This window comes from Convolutriloba macropyga, unplaced genomic scaffold, assembly GCF_964194025.1.
Source record: "Convolutriloba macropyga unplaced genomic scaffold, txConMacr16.3 SCAFFOLD_379, whole genome shotgun sequence".
Lineage (NCBI taxonomy): Eukaryota > Metazoa > Xenacoelomorpha > Acoela > Convolutidae > Convolutriloba > Convolutriloba macropyga.
The window spans coordinates 129,458-150,000 of NW_027452103.1; the positions used below are offsets into that span (position 1 = coordinate 129,458).

The window sequence follows — 20,543 nt, forward strand, 5'->3', positions numbered from 1 at the left end:
AAAAATTTTCACCCAAAAAATTTTTAGTGTCTATGAAACTGGATTTATGTCAGCCTTATCACTGAGCTTCCGAGAACTGATAATTACGGTTGTTATTTGTTTTCTTTTTACTCAAGCGTAAAAACCAAAAATTTCATGGTGGGATTGTTGCTATCAGAAACAGCAAACCTAATTTATCCAAAATTTTTCAGGATTAGATTTTTAGCTCCTGAAAACTTCTTTCAGTGCTTTAACTCAATCGGGAATTCTGGTTTATGCCGCAGAGTTTTTATAAGAAACCCAGCTTCTGAAAAACTTCGTTATTACGCTGAAAACTTTTTTGTAATTAAATGGATTTTATGATGTGGAATGTCTACAATCCGGTGCCGAAAATTGAATCCTTGCGATAATTAATGAAGTTAACAAAATGAGCAGAGCAGAACTGTTGTAATCATATAGTATTATTTATTATATTTATTGCAAAGCAAAAAGTGGTTGATCAATAGGAGTACAGAATCTATTTACCTTACATATTCTTTTAATTTGTTTTTAAATTTAGAGAATTTTAATGTTTTTATTGATTCCCACATTTTCTAATTTTACACCCACATCTAGAAGTGCTTTCTATCCATTACTGTGCATTTGTTGAAAACGTCACGTATTCCAACTAACCTGACAGTTTCGTAGAATTGGGATCAAAATGACCTCATTTTGGGCGAACAAAGGGAGGGATCCCTTGATAATAGTTAAGGTGACTCTGGGGGAGGTGGGGAAGTTTTAGTGAGAAATTCTGTTTGCAACGGCTGCTCTCCTATCAAAGTCAAGGAAAACTTTACACCACCCAGTTCGTTTCAGCGGTTTCAAATCTGTCCGGATATTGCATTTTTGCAGTTAACTTTTGTGAACTGTATTAACCGCTATACTGTAGATTACCGTTGCATTACTTGTTGCTCAATTAGCTTCAATAACTAACTGCTCAGCTTTGCAAACTTGTTACTCTCAGAATAACAAAATAATTCAAATTGAAACAGTCAAATTTTTAATGAGTTTTTGTTAATAACTCAACTTATAATTCGAAATTGCAAACTCTGCGCCTAACAAATTGTTAAGGATGACTTCAAGTAACTTTCAATCAAATTTCAAGTTTGTAGCGAACCTCCTTGTTAAAGAGGGCGCTTTTAGAGCAACTCAGATATAATAAATCTGATTCAATTTAATAAACCACTCTCTGTTTCTCAATTGGCTTCAATAACCACCAATATCAAAACTTTGCTAGGCTTCGTTAAAGCCAGTAAGAGCAACTGAATATGTGCTCTGCACAGAGTTTCTCTTACTTAGGAACTTTGTTCCTCAGAAAGAAAGTTTTGAGAATATCGAAGTTAATTCACTTTTCACAAGTCAAAGTTAAGATTTAATTGTACAATCACTAATATGATCTACAGAAACAAGGCACGATAACAAGTATTTTACCGCTCAAGAAAGTGTTCTTCAATACGCACTGTATGTCAGTTTAATATAACCAATATTGCAATTTTCAACTGATTTTTGGTAGTTTTTCAAGCTCCTTTTATGCTGCTAGTGACGTGGATTTACATGTCAAATTCAACTGTTGATTGGTTGTAGATAATAATGTCGACAGAATGTGAACACTTTTCCATAATGTCACTTTTTCAGTGAAAATTTGATGTCTTGGGAAATTTGTTAACCATGTAGAAGATTTGTCGAATATTCTGTATCAATAACAGGTTGATTCGCAATCCAATCGCAAAGAATCTGATGCAATACTCTTAAGTCGTAGTATTGTTTTGCTGTTTGTTGAGGTAGTTTGAGTTTGGGTTATAGTTTGCCTTCATGTATGACGATTGTGTACTAATAATAGTTGCTAAATATAAATGTTAAAGAAATTGAACAAATCTGTATGGCTTCAGTAGAATGTAGCATTAAATTTCGCTTGTCACGCTATTCTAGCTTTAAGGCTTGAAATGGCCTTGAAGCGCTATTCAATTTGGTTATTGAGTTAGTAAGCTCAGCTGCCACATCGCCGGCCCTGTTTTCCATCGCGAAAACATCTTTTCCAAGTAGTACTGGCGCGAGCTTTACTACTGGTCTCTTGTACACTCTGTCGTCCGTTTGAACTATCGCCGATCGAATCACACCGTCAGACCCATCGATGGTCTCCGTAACTCGACCTAGGTTGCAATATCCACGCTAATCACTATCTTGGATCAACCAAACGAGATCGCCTTCTTTGAGGGTTTCGTTCTCCGTAGATCGCCATTTTTGCCGATTATTCAGAGTTGGCAGATATTCCTTATGAAGTCTGTCCCATATGAGATTTGCATAGGCTTGAGTTTGTCAAAAGAGCTTTCGATGATCAACAAATTCTTCTGCGCATGGTAGATAGGGTAAGCAAACGTTCTTTTTGCCAAGCAAGAAGTGATTGGGGGTCAATGCTTCTAAGTCATTGACGTCCGAACTGACTGGGGTCAACGGTCTCGCGTTCAACGTCTGCTCTACAATACACATAGTTGTTGAAAGAACGTCCTTGGTGACTGATCTATTCCCCAACACTGCATACATTGCTTTCTTGCAATTTCTCACCAACCGTTCCCATACTCCACTAAAGTGAGGTGCTGCGGGTGGGCTGAACTTCCATCTGATTCCTCGTTGAATTAGATGTTCTTCGATCCCTTCTTTGTTCCATGCCGCAACGTACTCTGCAAACTCTCTTTCAGCTCCAACAAAGTTTGTCCCGTTGTCACTGATGATTGTAATTGGTTTGCCTCTTCGTGCAATAAATCTCATTATTGCATTGAGACAACTATCTGTGTCCAACTTGGGTACCACTTCTATATGCACCGCTCTCATAGTTAGACAGGTAAAGAGACAACACCATTGTTTTTCATTTCTTCGCCCAATCTTCACAATGAGAGGGCCAAAGTAGTCAACTCCAACATTTTTAAAGGGTGTTGAAGCATCTAATTGCTCTTCGGGAAGATGGGCCATTACTGGTGCTATCGTTTTTGCTCTGCCCTTTCTGCAGCTAACACACTTGTTCTTGATTGATCTTAAGGCGTTCCGTATGCCTAGGATCCACAACTTCTGCTGAACAATGTTTCTGACATGCTCAGTGCCTTCATGTTGATTGTCCTTGTGCTCGTTTCGCAAGAATAATTCAACTGCAAGGCTGTTTCCAATGTAGCAAAATTGGATGCTTTGCATTAACGTCGAGTTCACTTTTGCCTATTCTGCCTTTGGCTCGAATAAGTCCTTCTTCATCTAGGAAAGGTGAGAATTGTAGGATTTTACTGCCTTTTGGAATTTCCGTTTCATCTCTTCACCAAACTGTTCTTGTTGTAGTAGCTTGAAGATTGTTGCTTTTGCTTTTGCTTGTTTCTTCGATGCTAACTATGAGTGTTGCTGGTCTGTGTTTGTTCAATGCTCGCTGTACGTATGCCACTGTATTTACTAGTCTGTTGAATTTACTGAATCGTTCCCACTGGATAACAGCTTTCTTCTCTTCAGCCTGTATCATGAAGACTGACGAGGGTATATTCTATTCATCTGAGGCAAATATGAGGTTCACTTGCTGGGGCCATTCGCTTTCTGGTTGTTTCAACTAGGCCGGCCCAGTGAGCCACTCACTTCTCTTGAGTTCCTCAATGTTGATTGCTCTGGTGCCAATGTCCGCTGGGTTGTTAATACCGCTGACATGTTTCCACTGTGAAACATCAGTTGTGTCTAGTATCTCAGCCACTCGATTGGCCACAAACACTTGTTGCTTGCGATGGGAACTGTGTATTGACTGCATTACTGTAGTTGAGTCTGACCAAAAACTGCAACTATTTATCTTCATTTCATGTTCCTTGACTATCTGTTCTTTCAACCTCACTACCATGACTGCCGCTTGCAATTCCAATCGCGGTATTGAAAGATGCCTCATAGGTGCCACTCTGCATTTTCCAATGGCAAATGCTAAGTCAGCTGAGTACTCTTTTGGTTGTGAACGTAGATAGGCTACTGCACACATCGTTTCTTCAGATGCGTCAGCAAACACATGAAGTTCGATTTTATCCCTCTCTTTGTTGAAGTACCTTCTATCGATGCTGGTTTCAGCCACCATTGGAAGTTGTTCTTTCAATCTCAGGAATTTTTTTTCTTCACTAGGCTCCACTTCGTTGTCCCAATGTTGTCCATTCTTAGTCCAGATGCCTTTCAAAAGTCGTCTCTTATGAACACTGAACGGAGCAAATAATCCGATCGGGTCGAATACCGAAGATACCAGTGACTGAATCTTCCTCTGGGTTATAGGGGTTTCCATTTCCTTGTTGGTACTTCTACACACTTGAAGGCTATCATCAGTAACGGTCCATTGTAGTCCTAGCACTGAGGATCCCTCCGTACTGGGTTCCACTTCGACTTGCTTCGTGTTGCTGATCGACTTCAAGTCTTCTGGGATTGCTTCGGTAACGGCGTCGTCGTTGCTTATCCACTTCTTCAGTTCAAATCCATGTTGTGAGAGAAGAGGTTGTAGTTGATTGAAGACTTCAGTTGCTTCTTCCGGGGTTTCTACTGATTTGATGAAATCGTCCATGTAGAAGTTGTTTTTTATTGCCTTGGTTGCTATTGGATACTCTTCTTCGTTGTCCAGTCCCACTCGCTTGAGAGCATAGTTTGCTTAAGTTGAAGAACTCTTAGCTCCAAATACGTGACGCTGATATTCGTATATCTGAACAGTTTCATTTGTTCTTGGACGCCATAAGAACCTCAAGCAACTTCTCTCTTGTTCGGGAACTTGCACTTGTAGAAACATCGATTCGATTTCAGCTGTTAGGGCTATTGGTCCTTCACGGAATCTAAATATTGTTCCAATCAAGCCAAGTAGCAGATCAGGTCCTGCTAGTAGCTTATCATTAAGGCATACTTCTTTGTACTTTGAGGCAGCATTGCAAACACGTCCCAAAGGTGCCTTTCCAACATTCTTTCCCGAAGGTGCCTTTTTTTCACTTCGGACTCGTCCAATATCTTTACGAATCCTTTTTCTACGTCAGTATCTATTGACTGTTGATACAAACTCTTCAAGTTTGGGTCCCCTTGGAATCTTCGCTCCAGTGAGTAAAGCTGACCCAGGGCTGAGCTGTAGTTATTCGGTAGGTTTGGCTCTGGTTCACTCCACAGCATTCCCACTTCGTACCGCTTGCCTGTGAACTTCATCGTACCCTCTAGAATCTTCTGTGCCTGCAGTTCCTTCTTTGACTGAATGACAACGTTGATTTTGGAAGTATAGGTTTCTATGTCCCACCAGGTTTGAATATTCTCCGCCGCTTTCACATCTTCAGTGAAAGCGAAATGACAAACATTTTGTCTTCTTTTGCCCGTCATGGGTCCACTGACTACCCATCCTAGCTCTATTAGGACGGCGAAAGGTTCACTTCGTGTTCCTATCTTATAGTCCAATGGACGTTGTAGCTCATAAGCATCTTGACCAAGGATGATGCCAACTTCCATCAAGTTGAAGCTTTTGTTGGGTAGAACACTCAAGTGATTGAAGCTTTGCTTCAGCTTGTTGTAATTGTAGTTTGTGTTTTCCAAGGATATTGACGGGTGTGCAAACGCTTCAATTCAATGCACCTTTGAATGTAGTCCCTTTATTTTGAGAGGTACCTTTTCTGTCTTCAGATCCTTCGTTCCGTGTGTGCCAGCTATGTTGAGCGTCACATCGGTGCCTTGGGCCCGTAACTTTTCTTGCACACTTTGATCGATGAATGAAACCGTTGATCCACTATCGAGGAAAGCATATGTGTTCAGCCGGTTGTCACCGCTCTGTATTGAGACAGGAACTATCTGAAGAAAGCTAGTAACTTCGTTACTCTGTTTGATTGTTGCTGCGCTTACGTGGACTGCGTGATTGCCCTCGTCCATTTGGTTTTCTGAGTGTAGCAATCGGTTGTGCTTCTTGATGCATCCAATGATGCCGCACGCATTGACTTTACAATCTTTGAGTGCATGTCCTTTGCCTAGACATCCGTAACATAAGCGTTGCTTTCTCACTGCTGCGTACCGATCATTCACACTCATGTTCCTGAAAAGTGGACAGTTCCATATTTTATGAGTGCCATCAGCTAGCGGACAGTGATCACTTTGCGTTTGCTTCGTTTCTTTCACGTCGGAACTTGCACTGAAGTTCGACGTTTTCGAGAACCGTTTGTCTCTATTTGTGCTTCTTCGGTCTTCTTCTCTTCGCTCTCCCTTGAAAGCTGAAAACCTTTCGTGCTCGAATGCTATCCTAGATAGCCACTTCTCAAACATAATCAGATCAGGCCAATCTTCATCTTTATCATCAACATAGGACCACCATTTCTCTTTGAGAACTTGAGGTAGTTTATCTACTGCCATATACAGCGTCGAGCTTGATTGCAGATCACCAATCTGCTTGTACTCTTTGAGCACATTCACAAAGTTCGAAACAATAACTGAGAAACTGATCAGACCTGTTGAATTGTCAGGTTTCACCTGACTTGCTTTGCGAAGACTCTCCAGTTGTGCATCAATGATCACATGAGGCCTCCCAAATTTCCTCTCCAGAATACTCCATGCAGCACCATAGAACTGTCCAGAAAAGCCCATTCCAGAGATTGCTGACCTTGCCTTGCCTGTCAGTAGAGTCATTAGATGGCTCATCTTCTCTGAGTCTGGTATTGGTCGTTGATCCACTGTAGCAATGAACATACTAGACCACTCCGGCCATTCGAGGGGGTTTCCATCAAAATTGTTCAACTTCAGCTTTGGTAGGTTACTGCTACCTGCGTAACCAGTGTTGTATCGTAGACCAGCTCTAGGGGAAATGTCCCGGTCTTCAACACTTGAGGATCGGTCTCGTGAACTGCGATATCGTGAGAAGTGTCTTTGCCTGTTCACTTCAGGGGTTACTTCAAAGCGAGCTGTTGATCGTTCGGGTGTTAGAAGGTTGTCGATCCTGCTGGCCCAGTCTTAGACATCTCTCTCCTTTAGAGTCCAGTTGAAGGGTGATTTGTCTCGAGCACCAGTTGAATGGGAACGACCATCATTGTTCTCTAATGCTGTTCTCTTCACTTTGCGCTCTAGCTCACGCTCTTCCTCCAGTAATTGGTGCTTGGTTTCCAGTTCCGTCATTTGCATTTCCAGCTCTATCCTCTTTTGCTCGAACCGTGCCTGTTCCAATCGCATCGGTTTCGAATTCGATATCGAAATTCTTCATCCTTTCCTCGCGCCTTTGCTTTGCTGAAGATGTTTCCGACTCTTGTTCTCCGTCTCTTGGCCGCTTGCTGTTGCTCCACTTTGTACTCTTTGAGCAACTGGGTTGTCCGTTGGATAGTTGTTGTTGCTGTCGTTGTATTTCACTGCTTGGATTGCGTTGCTGTACTCTGCATACATTGCTGGTTGCGTGTCTTTGCTTATATATGAAAGCCAATGATAGTCCAAACTTGCTTTGCACTTCCTTGCTTCTTTCAGATGCTCTTCAAAGAAATTAGCTTGATAGGGCACAAGCTTGTTTCGACGCTGCAACTGCTTGGGTATTTCTTCCTCTAGAAGGTGAACAGTTTTTTGGTAGAGGACCTTTAGTTTGTTGGGTTGATCTGAATCTTCAATTATTTTGTAGCCAATCGCTCTTTTGGTGTTGACTTCTTCCAATAAATCTTGGAATTTCTTGTCGTAACTTTGAGCTGCTGATTGAAGCTCCTCTCTGCTATTTGTGCAGGGATTGCCTGGTTGCTTTTTGCTTTGCTTGTTCCTTTTAAGCGAGGTTAACTCTTCAACGTGTTTTGTGAATTGCACTCGCAACTTTCGCTCTGCCTCACTGGCGTTGCGCTGTTGATTTGTTTGATTCTTTTTGGGGGGTGCCTTCGGCACTCTCGTCATCAGATTGGACTACAGTTTGCCTTTTACTGTCTGGGTCGGCGGACGAAATGTAACGGCTGCTCTCCTATCAAAGTCAAGGAAAACTTTACACCACCCAGTTCGTTTCAGCGGTTTCAAATCTGTCCGGATATTGCATTTTTGCAGTTAACTTTTGTGAACTGTATTATCCGCTATACTGTAGATTACCGTTGCATTACTTGTTGCTCAATTAGCTTCAATAACTAACTGCTCAGCTTTGCTGTATAACAAACTTGTTACTCTCAGAATAATAAAATAATTCAAATTGAAACAGTCATTTTTTTGTTGATTTTTTGTTAATAACTCAACTTATTATTCGAAATTGCAATTTCTGCTCCTAACAAATTGTTAAGGATAACTTCAAGTAACTTTCAATCAAATTTCAAGTTTGTAGCGAACCTCCTTGTTAAAGAGGGCGCTTTTAGAGCAACTCAGATATAATAAATCTGATTCAATTTAATAAACCACTCTCTGTTTCTCAATTGGCTTCGATAACCACCAATAACAAAACTTTGCTAGGCTTCGTTAAAGCCAGTAAGAGCAACTGAATATGTGTTTTGCACAGAGTTTCTCTTACTTAGGAACTTTGTTCCTCAGAAAGAAAGTTTTGAGAATATCGAAGTTAATTCACTTTTCACAATTCAAAGTTAAGATGTAACTGTACAATCACTAATATGATCTACAGAAACAAGACACGATAACAAGTAATTTACCACTCAAGAAAGATGAGAAGACTGATACGCACTGTATGTCAGTTTAATATAACCAAAATTTCAAGTTTCAACTGATTTTTGGTAGTTTTTCAAGCTCCTTTTATGCTGCTAGACACGTGGATTTACAAGTCAAATTCAACTGTTGATTGGTTGTAGATAATAATGTCGACAGAATGTGAACACTTTTCCATAACGTCACTTTTTCAGTGTAAATTTGATGTCATGGGAAATTTGTTAACCATGTAGAAGATTTGTCGAATATTCTGTATCAATAACAGGTTGATTCGCAATCCAATCGCAAAAATCTGATACAATACTGTTAAGTCGTAGTATTGTTTTGCTGGTTGTTGAGGTAGTTCGAGTTTGAGTTATATTTTGACTTCATGAATGAAGATTGTGTAATAATAATAGTTGCCAAATATAAATGTTGAAGAAATTGAACAAATCTGTATGGCTTCAGTAGAATGTAGCATTAAATTTCGCTAGTCACGCTATTCTAGCTTTAAGGCTTGAAATGGCCTTGAAGCGCTATTCAATTTGGTTATTGATTTAGTAAGCTCAGCCGCCACACTGTTGTTTATCATTAGTCGAAAAAATCTGAGATGTTGTGCCAGATTTTTGAAGTGACATCCTCAGAGTCACTTAGTAAAATACGCAACTTGCGTTTGAAAAAGACGAAATTTCGGGGAAATCAATTTTAAGCTATATAGTATATAAAAATTTTGCGTGTTTGGGCATTTTGAAACTTATTACAAGTGCGTATTTTAATTTAAGGACACGTGATCTGTTACTTGGGGGATGCATAACGTACTGGGGGGGGGGGGGGGGGGGGGCACAAGCGGAAAACGTCCATTTTAAGTTGATGTTTACCGCTCATATATATCTTAGCACAAAAATGGATACCGATTCGGATTTTTTCTGTTTGTGTCTCCACCCCAGCTTAGTAGGCGTATATTATTTGCACCCTCCAGACGCACGTGCCATCTTTTACATAATGATTTACAATTTAATCGCACGTGCTCTGTAACTGGGGGGAGCAAAACGTACTGGGGGGGGGGGGGAACAAACGGAAAAGATCCCCCGATTCTGATATGAAGTGGTACGTTTAAATAAAAAATATTTTGGTATTGGATTTCAGGCTGAGACTGAAGACTCTATTTGCAATGATGGTTTCATGCCTTGTCATTCTGAGATCTACTGTGCCAAACCATGCGATGGAATCTTCGAATGCTCTGGAGGTAAGAGTACCTGTCAAATTGTTAACCCCACAGGATGCAAGACTAAAATGGGGTAATTGGGGGAGGGGCATTTTAAAAAAATCTTCAAAAAGCATATGCATCTTTTCGGAGGGTAATTGGGATGTGGGATCGATGAGAGGAGGGGTTTTGAAAATGGTGATTTGGATCTCTTCCATTTTTGCCCCAGCTAAATGGTTTCACATCATTTGCACACAAAACATTATATCATTTTTCTTCATTTAATGATAAGGTCAAATAGGGTGTTTTCTGAATAATATGTATGTTGATAATGTATAGTAGACTTGCCAATTCAGCTATCCATTTTTCAGCACTCGGACTTTCGGCAAACCTTCCAAACGTAAGATAATAATGCATCCATCCATCAACTTCAAACAATAAACAGAATGAACACCGTCGAAAAGTCAACAGATTTCAATTAATAGTTTTGAAATACAAAAACCAGGGACATCAAAAAAACAGCTAGAACAGAATTGTGATTCTTAGGTATCACCATAACTCGTACTAAATGAATGTATAATATTTTGCCTTTGTTCAGAAGAAAAATGTCTGTTAATACTACCGTTAAAACAAGGAAAACATTTTTTTGCAAAAAATAGGATTTTTGTTTTACGCCAAATTTAGTATTTAACTAACGAAGTGTCTGTAAAAAACTGTTTCAGAAAAAACATGCAACGTTTGTTACAGAATGTCAAATGTTTCTCAATTTAATTTTTTTGTGGACATCTGTGTCAAACTGGTGTGGTTGCATTTACACAGAGGACAAACTTCGAGCTAAAAATTTACTTGCATTTTGACCATATCACGAAGACTCCGAAGATTCCTTTAAAAAAAAAGTTTCGACGCCGCATCTGATTGCTATCACAATTTTCGGAGTCTCTAGGCTATATGTACAGCATTGGCCAGGCAGAAGCAGTTTTGTCAAGGCTTAGGAACTCCCAATAATCTAAGACACAAAAAACAACAAAAGAGTTTCAAAAGAATTGTTTAAGCACCCAGGGCGCATTTTGATTTGAAAATTCAAACGAGATAATCAGAAGAGGTGGAAAAAGAAGCCACAGCTCTCGTGGAAAACAAAAACAAAATAGGACTTCCGTAAAAAAAAATGATTATTGGAGTAAGAGTCAATTTCCGTTGAGACAGGTTTTTTTCAAGTGAATCACAGCTAAACAATTAAAATAAAAAATAATGCCTGGAAAATTTGTGATGTAAAATGTGGAAATTATTCACACTGGTTTGCAGAGTCAGGAGACACCTTTAAAGTTTCTGAGTTGGTCGTTGTGGCGCTGTTAAAGAAACGAATTGGGTCGATGAATTTAAAATTTGCTTGAAAAACGTTTTGAATTCAAGTACTTTGTTATAGTCATCGCCTTCTAATATAGAGCATAAATGTATGCGTTACTGAAGAAAGCAGAAAACTAAAATAATAACTCTTGCTGCTCTAACTATTTTTGTAAAAAATATTTAGCGGCCACGCTCAGAAAAGCTTGAGTTATTTGCGACGTTTGCTCTGCTGCTGGGCTTGAATTGAATGCCAGTAGATTGTATGCTCGCAGAGATGGAAGAAGTGTTTCTATTACAGTAATTTTGCTTTTTACAGTGAAAGTTTACTCTTCCTGCTAGTTGGCATGATCTAGTTGATTGATTCACTATGTCTTCATATAATAAGGCAAAATCATTGTAAGATTACATCACATAGCAATAAATCTGTTTGAGTTTTGTTTTTAAAGTAGCACTACTACAAAGTCGCAATTTTTGAGAACAGATACAGTTTAAACCTTGTTAATATCAATTTATAACCGCTTTCACTCTTGTGAAGTCCGCAGAGGTGCAAGAATTTGCATTTATTTGCAGCAAACATTAAAATTGGTTTTCCTTTTCGGTTATGGGTAAGCCTAATGCTTCGATTTCTTTTTAATAACTGCCCCCATCTTCTCAGTCGGATAATGTAGCGCTCCTATTTTTTACAATTCAAAGAATTTGAATTGTATTGGGGCGCTGTCTTTTTTTTAAGATCTGTTCACACATTTTCATGATTTTTGAAGTCAAATTGGTGTAGTGATTTTGGTCACGCCGAAACAGGAAGTGGAGCGAAAAAGTGAGTGCTTTTGCGGCGTGAAATTTTTTTGCTCTAAATATAAAGTAGAGTGAAAAAACGGTGTTTGAACAAAAATTCGCTTTCTCGTTAGTGGTTTTTTGTTCACATGCGGCAATTTCTTTTTGATTTTTACTGTTTTTTTTTCGATTTTTTGGATCGGATTTTTTTCTAAATGGTTTTCCCAATCCATTCATAGTCCGTTCAAGGTCTAGTTTTCTGTTTAGTCAATGAAAATTCTTTGAATTGTGCGTCAGGACTTGTCCTGCTATGTTTTTTTTTCTTCGTCGAACTTTTTTTCGCTTTACCATTTTGCCGCTATTTCGACATTTTGCGTGAAATCTTTTTGACTTCTCTAGGCTAGTTTCTCTCTTCTCTCATTCTGCTAATAGTGATTTTGAACATCAGTTGCTCAGCAAAGCAATTCAAAATGGACAGAGTCAGTATAAAGAATTGAAGTCAGAAATAGAAACGGGATAAACCCATAAAGCCCAATTTTAGATCAGATGCCCTCTATTTGAACGTCGTTCCTATAAGTCTTAGTTACCATCTCTTATGCTTATTGGTATTGATAGTGGTCTCTTTAGCCTCTCTCTAAGAAACAGAAGTATGTTCAATTACGAAATGCCATCAAAATAAATCGAACCTAAAAAATGTTTTTGTACAAAAATGTTTTTGTTTCAATACCTTCTATTCTTTCAATCCCAACCATGCCTATTGGAATCAGCGGCGGCTATTTTCCGGCAATCTGCCGGGTATGTTTTTTCTTCAAAATCACCATTTTGATCTATACATCAGATCTCTAATGAATTTTTTTTAAAATTGATCTTTCGAAGAATTTTATATTCATTTTTCATTCACGAGAAATTCTTCTTTCTAATCGAAAAGCAAAGTTTTTGCTTCGAACAAGGGTTTCCGGTCTAGATGACTTCACAATAGTTGATGAAAGTTTTTTTGAGAACAATTGAGTTATTAAAATGTCAATTATAGGTTTTTCTATGGTAAAAAGCTTGGTGGCAGCAACCTTGATCCCGCTACTCTGATCTTTTAAGACTTCTTTAATTTTCGATAAATGGATCGTTTAAATAACTAGAAAATGGTGTTTTTATTAGATGAGTCGGAGAGAGCAGGATGTCTCGACACCTGTGGCGGAAATATACGGGCCACTGAACAATTACAGACGCTCACCTCCGAAAATTTTCCCAACTATTACAAAGAATCCGCCGTGTAACTGTTTCCTTCCTATAAGTCACAACTGGCAAATTTTTAGAAGTAAGCCACCTGTATTGCTGGTAAAAATTTTTGGATCTTTTAATTCCGTTTGTGCCCTTCCGGTACGTTACGTCCTCTAGTGCTCCCAGCGAGCACGCGCCATTACAAAGTAAATCGTTTTGTAAAAATACGGCACGTGCGTCAGGTTCGGGGGGGGGGGGGGGCTGCAAATAATACGCACCAACTAAGCTGGGGGGGGGGGGCACAAACGGAAAGGATCCAAACTTTTTATGATCAAGTTAGTTGTCTTTATCAAACTCTATAAAACTCGGGGTTTCATTCGTTCATATTTGATCAGACACAAACAACCTTTCACTGCTTTTTTTCGAACTGACTAGTTTTATCTAAGATAGGAAACATTTATCTTTACGAGGTGCTCGTGGACAATCACGGCTGAAGAGAACTATCGAGTAAATGTATCGCTAATTGAGATTGACCTCGAGGAAAAAATGGCGGGAAAAGTTTGTATGGATAGGTTATCGATTTATGATGGAAATGCGAGTTCATGGGACGCTTTGCAATTCACCGGCGAGGAAAAATTGTGTGGCAACAGTTTGCCAGACCCTAATTGGGTAATTTCATCCGGACACGAATTGACAGTTAGTTTTATTACTGATGAAACATGGAATGCTAAAGGGTTCAATTTAACATACCAATCTGTTCTAAATCGGGACAAACGAAACACCCCCCAAAAATCTAGTTTTGAAGGCAAGGATGCGACAGCGCCTAAAGTCGAAAACAAAAAACAGGGAAGAATTTCTGTCTCCAGTCTGGCGAAAAGATCTTTATCTGCGAACGATTTTAGAGCCAACGATGAAACTCATGACATGAGGGTCGAGAATATTAATTAAATCTTGGTAGTTCACTCGACATTTTGATTGTCAAGGGTCGATAACAGGATACTTTCAAGGTAAACAAAAATTGAAAAAATGGAGAAATTTGAGTTTGAAACTCGACCCAAAATCGACAGAAAGTTTTCATCTTACAACTGAAATGTCATAGATCCTCTATCATAGAAGAAAAAAGCTCGCCGAAAATTGGCAATATTTCATCTTTATCATAAAGAAAAGTTCCTGGGCAAAAAACTGTTCATATTGATTTCAATTAACAAGAGATATTGAAACCCAATCAAAGTCCGATATTGAAACCAAGTTTGATTTTGAAACCCAGGTTCAGGTCTCAGACCAAAGGCACCTCTGATCAGAATATAGTCAGACTTCAGTCTCTGCTCAGACCTTGACAGACCGAAATGACCTCTGACCAGACTTTTGTGCGACCATATTTGTGCGACTTTAGTGAGACCATAAAATTCTGCGCTACTGTTGTACGACCTATAATTTTGGTCACACGATAACCCCTGTGTGTGACCCAAGTCGGTCTGGTCAGAGGTGGCTAGGGTCTGGGACCTCGAACTGGGAACTACAGAACAAAATACTGGTCACAAATGCGTCCAACTTTTTCAATGAGACCCTTAAACAATCGGACACCGCAAAAAGATCTGTTTGACAGTGAGAGACAATTTTTGCAACCCACGAAGAAAACGGAGACTAGGATTGTCTCAGCGGATAGGCCAAACCCAATAAAAATAAAATACACTGTTAGAAACATGACATCAGAAACAAGGTTGATCAGAAGTTAAATAAATTTACAGCTAACTAGGGCAAAATTTAATTATATCCATCTTTCAAAATTTCTTTAATTAATCCTCAATTCTCGACCCCCGAATGGCGACGACATATAGAACCGATAAAAACGAAGGACAATATTCTCTATTCGACCGCTTCGAGGCTTCGATACGATCCGAGTATGCAGACTTCAAACGCAATTTACTTTCGTACAACTTGATGGAGCTCAATGGTCATCAAGCAAAAGAGTTCATTGCTGAATGTGAATTTGATGACTCTGAATGTCTTCCTCTCGGATATGAGTTCACTTCATCTCCCAGTGAGCTCTACGGCAACTGCTTTACTTATAACTCCAGGTTATTTCATAACGTGTCCCTCAAAGATGAAATAATCTATTTCGAAGACAACTATAGTCATATGTCAGAGTTGAAAAAGTCAAAGTTCAAAGGTCAAATTTCGAAGTTCAAAGGTCATATTTCAAAGGTCAAAGTTTAAAGCTAAAATATGCACGCAAAAAAAACCTGATGTGAACAGACGTTGAAACGAAGAAACGTTCGCATACACATGACCACAGTAGAGCTCAAATGCAGGTTTGGGCATTTTGAAACCCGAAACGTTCGATTATTTCAACTTATGAGACAGACTAGTCAGTCCCATAAAGTTGAAAAACTATCGGACATCTCAAAGGTCAAAGTTCAAATTTAATACATGCAGAGATGAGTACTTTGTCGTCCGTTTGCATGTGTTGAAAGTTTTTCGACTTTATGAGATAGTCAGTCCCATAAAGTTGCAACGCTTTCGAACGTTGAAAGGTCAAAGTTCAAATTTAAAACATGGAGATATCTAGCAAAACACTGCACATTTGCACGCCCCGAGCTTTTCGAACGTTCGCTTGCGTTGCAACTTTATGGGACTTACTATACTATAGCGCACATAGATTTTTTGGTTTGACAGTTCTGGCTTTCGAGCAATTGTGGTTATTAGTGTTGTCTTTTGTGTTAAATTGCAGTTGTTATCTGCCTATTTAGGAAACAAACCTTTCAAGGAAGTATCAATCGTTAAATTAGGTTCAGTTTCTGGTTATAGATATGCAGAAGAAAGCTTGAAAAACTCAACAAAAGCCGGCAACCAATATGGTCTGAAATTGACCCTATTCATAGACGCCGAGGAATACATTGGAATTCTTGCTCCAAGAACAGGAGCCAGAGTTTTAATTCACGATCCGTACACTGTTTCCGATGATGGAGCCAGCACAATCGCAGCTGCGGCCGGAGAAACAACTTCTATCAGCCTAAAAATGGAGAAAACTTCCCTTTTGGGTGATGAGTACGGAAACTGCGCTACTAAATTTCCCGAAGTTTTGATGCTGGACAAAAAATTGGAGGAAGCAATCCTGAAATATTCCCAAGATTTATGCACAACTTTTTGCCTGATCCATTCCATGTCTTTGCGTTGTTGTTGTTTAGTATCCCTTCCCGATTTGAAAGGTTTCACCGCGAATGAAATCGTGAATAACTGTTCACAGAATGTCTGCGATACGAGCGATAAAGAAAAAGTCAATTGCGTGAACAGAATTTACGAAGACAGCAAAAATGGAGATTTGGGTTGTGATTGCCCTTTGGCTTGTCAATCAACTGATTATATACTAACCACTTCAAGGTCACCTTGGCCTTCCAAAAGTTTTGCCCCCTTTCTCGCCTCAAAACTTCTTCAATCAAAATCCAGACGAATTTTGGAATACACTCAAAATTTAGTATCGCGACCAAATATTACAGAAGAAATCTTGCAGAAAAATTTTAAAGAAAATTTTGTGCGCGTGGAGATTTTTTTCGAAAGTTTAACATTTAAAATGATAACTTCGTTCCCAGCTTATGAATTCGCTGATTTAGGGAGCGATTTTGGAGCTTACATTGGGTTATGGCTCGGATGGAGTATTTTTGTTATTTTTGATGTTATTGAGTTTATAATTCATTGTTTTGAGGCACTTATTGTGAACAATTCAACCTCAACTGTTTGAAAACAATTTTTCTATTGAGATATCGCCCGAGGAATTATTTTTAGTTGTAAATCAAAACCATTTTTTATGCTTAATTTGAGTAAAGTCTAGGTCCAGCAGGTCTTTATTAATTTCAACATTTGAGCTTTTTCTTCAAAACTCTAGTGCAACTCAACTCCGACTCTTATTTTACAAGATTCTTGCAAACGACGATCATCTTGCAAGACTCGGGTATGATTGTGCAGTCTTGCAAGAGTAATGTGACCAAGAGTAAGATGCAATATCCCTGCAAGATTACCGTGGGTAATGGAATAGGGAGTACGACATTCAGAAAGTTGTATCATTGACAGTTTTAAGCCGGAGTAATCAAATTTACTCTTTGCTTCCAGACATTTTTCAGCTGAGGCCTTTCTCGACCTCTGCCAAAAATTCGGTCACATTTTTCGAAAATCATTCCGCAGTTGAGTGTGCGACTTTACATGAATCTGTCCGGGTCGTGATGTGAACGTTAAGAAATGCTAAGAAATGTAAGAATTGCGATTTATAGCGCTGAATGCGGTGAAAAATTTTCGTCGCTAAGATTTGCAAGTCTTCAAAAATTCACCGCTCAATTGACCAAATATTTTGACCGCAGAAACTATTGCATAATAAAACAAAAATAAGAATAGCGGTGAAAGCATTTAGAGCGATGAAAAACAAATTACCTCTAAGAATCCCAAACCTCAAAAAAATTCACCGCTAAATTTACCAAATATTTTCACTGCAGAAAATTTTGCAATTAAGGATGTGAGAAAAGCGGTGAATGCGTTGCGAATCCTGAATAAATCAACGCTAAAAACAGCAAACCACACAAAGTTTTACCAGTTGGTAAGCAGAATTTCCTAACTACTCACCTTTTCAATGAAACAATTTAAAATTTGAAGTGAATGTGTTGAAAGCCGCCAAAAGTACACTGCTTTTACAACAAAATTTGCTGAAACGTGCAGATAGCTGAAATAGTGGTAGCAAAAGTCGTTTCTTTACTTAAAAAATCATTTTCTATATATGAATTGTGTTTACTGCCTTTAACCTGCCTTATTTAATAAATATTGAATGATGATTTCCTCTCGTCTTCATTCTAGCTACTGCAGGCAGAATCTTTTTTTAAATTTCCCTAAAAATTAAGGACACGCAGAACAATTGGTTAGCCATTGGTTAAGGTTGGAGAAGGTCACGAGATCTAAAGATGATGGCGAAACATCTTAATTTGACTCATTTGTGTGCATGAGAAGAAACTGGCTGGACCTCAACTGAGGTCCTCGACCGTGTAATTTAAATCAAATTTCAATAATCGACCCAACCACCTGGAATTAATAGGTTATTTCATAATTCCAGGGCTAGACTAGGTAAAGCTACATGTAAGCTAAATTTGGTAAATCTCATACGTTTAAGTTCGAAGAATCTTGCTAATAATAAAACTATTACTTAGCAACTTTGGGAGCTGTTCGTTTGAGTTTGCTTGAAATGCTGTCCTTAAATTGGCTTTTTTTTCAAATTGTGTCGAATTTTCCCCTAAAAACAATGTAAAATTAGGGGGAGGGGAGGTGTAGTCGGGGGAATTTTCAACCTTTCCCCCTCAAAACCCTTACACCAATTTGTGGGACAATGGGGTGTAATTCGATGCAAGCTTGGGGGGTTATTTGGGGTGGGGTGATAAAATGGTGTAAGAGTAGGGGGTAATTTTGGGGGTAAAATGATGGAAGCGTAGGTGGTATTTATCCCCTTGAAAGCCCCAATCTTATATTGTTTTAGCCGCCATACTTCAGGACTGACAGTCTTGAACTTGCAATCAATGTACCCTCCGCTGGTTCTCATTAGCCTCTAAACCATCAATGCTTGCCCAATTCTTGACGGCCCATCTATATGAATTTACTCTCCCCAATCCCCCCTGATCTTACATCGTTTATTTTATCCCCCATCACCAAAAAAAATATCCCCCTAATCTTGCACATTTTTGGGGGTAGTTTGGGGGTAAAATCTACAAAGTCCCCCATTACCACCCATTAACCCCTAATCTTACATTGTTTAACCCCCATAGACAATTAACCCATACTCTTACATCAATTTTAGGGGGTAATCAGGCGGGTAACTTCGACAAAGGGATGACAGTATATCGGTTTCGGAATCCGATGCCCAAGAAGGGAATTTTTTCAACCTCTCAACCTGGTTGAACAGTTACCAAAGAGATATATTTCTTGTAATTCATACTTAAACTCTAACTCGAGTTCTCCAGTTAAGAAAAACAAATCAATCAGGAATTAACTACACCGCATTTCGTAGGGATGTATTAATGGAAATTGGAAAAGAATATATTTATAGGTTCAGAGCAATAGAAAAATTATCCTAATTTTGAGCATGTCGACTTGCGGAGAAGTTGAAGCTGATTCTTCGTTTGAGATATTTGATTGGTTTGTGAAATGGTCGAATCAGAATCAGCAAAAGGAGAGAGTTGATGAAGCCATAAGTGTACCTGAGGGTTCGCAGGACAGCGTCAGTTATTAATGGAGTCTCGTATCTCTCTATCCCTTCTGTATGGAGATGAATCCAGGGTTGCTTCTTTTTCAGGAAAGGATACTAAGCTAAATCTTGCCATTTGTGAACAATCGATAAATGTTTTGAAAAAACTTAGAAATTTAGGCAAAACATTTATGCTGGATCACTGCCTAAAAAACATAGAGAAGTCACCAACTATTAGCTTTTCATAAAAGTAATGATTGTTAACTCATTAGTACGCGTATTACGCGTGAAAAGGTCCTGTGAAGTTTCCTTCTCAGCTCGGAAGCAGACCGCAAGAGCAATCACTTAAAAAGAGATAGAGAAATTTATTGGTTGACTGACAAATATAGGATGTAGTACACATACAAGATCAAATATAGGACTGACATTATAGGACAAATCTCGTCTAAATTTTGTTGTTTTTGAGAATAAGTGTAACATGTTGCGAAAATTTGTTGTTTTTTTGAAAAAAAAATCGATCTAGCCTTATGCACGCAAAGGGCAAATGTCAAGATGTCAAGATTTTCGTCTAGTGTTCAAAAATTTTGGGGCGGCCTAGCGTCCTCATTCGATCAAAAGCGTCTATTTACAGACTCGTTCAATCACGTCCAAGACTACAGTCCTTTCCAAAAATCGAACTTTTCGTGTGTTTATGTCCAGACTATCCTGGGTTCAATCTTTTGTGCGTTACGATCATCCATGTTTCCTTACCCTAAAATGCTACTGGAGATGGTGGTAACTTCTAAGAAAACCACCTATTTTGTATATTAATATATATATATATAATATATATATATATATATATATACATATATATATATATATATATATATATATATATATATAATATATATATATATATATTTATATATGTATATATATTTATACGTGTGTGTTTGTGTGTGTGATTGTAAGTTTTTTGTGTGTGGTGTGTGTTTGTGTGTTTTTTGTGTTTGTGTGTGTGGGATAATGGGTGTAATTCGATGCAAGCTTGGGGGGTAGTTTGGGGTGGGGTGATAAAATGGTGTAAGAGTAGGGGGTAATTTTTGGGGGTAAATGATGGAAGCGTAGGTGGTAATTATCCCCTTGAAAAGCCCCAATCTTATATTGTTTTAGCCGCCATACTTGAGGACTGACAGTCTTGAACTTGCAATC

At 38.7% G+C, this 20,543-nt stretch overlaps 2 protein-coding genes across 7 annotated transcripts in view; both read left to right on the forward strand.

The window, feature by feature from the left end:
- Positions 1–14,990, forward strand: part of LOC142357198 (membrane frizzled-related protein-like) — a 38,973-nt gene extending 23,983 nt beyond the window's left edge. For all 5 annotated transcript variants that reach the window (XM_075408865.1, XM_075408867.1, XM_075408863.1 and 2 more), the window contains 4 exons: positions 9,748–9,847; positions 13,073–13,187; positions 13,606–14,065; positions 14,974–14,990. In XM_075408865.1, the coding sequence (XP_075264980.1) occupies positions 9,748–9,847; positions 13,073–13,187; positions 13,606–14,065; positions 14,974–14,982 (684 nt within the window). In that variant the 3' untranslated portion in view covers positions 14,983–14,990. The remainder of the gene's footprint in view (positions 1–9,747; positions 9,848–13,072; positions 13,188–13,605; positions 14,066–14,973) is intronic.
- LOC142357199 (epithelial sodium channel subunit gamma-like) lies at positions 14,978–16,880 on the forward strand. Of its 2 annotated transcripts, none has more exons than XM_075408868.1 (2): positions 14,978–15,213; positions 15,944–16,880. In XM_075408868.1, exons 1-2 carry the CDS (start codon positions 15,077–15,079, stop codon positions 16,872–16,874), a joined length of 1,068 nt encoding a protein of 355 aa, XP_075264983.1. In that variant the 5' UTR covers positions 14,978–15,076; the 3' UTR covers positions 16,875–16,880. The 2 variants fall into 2 exon arrangements, with proteins under 2 accessions (XP_075264983.1, XP_075264984.1); XM_075408869.1 differs by lacking the exon at positions 14,978–15,213 and adding an exon at positions 15,362–15,447.
- The last annotated feature ends 3,663 nt before the right edge of the window (positions 16,881–20,543 follow it).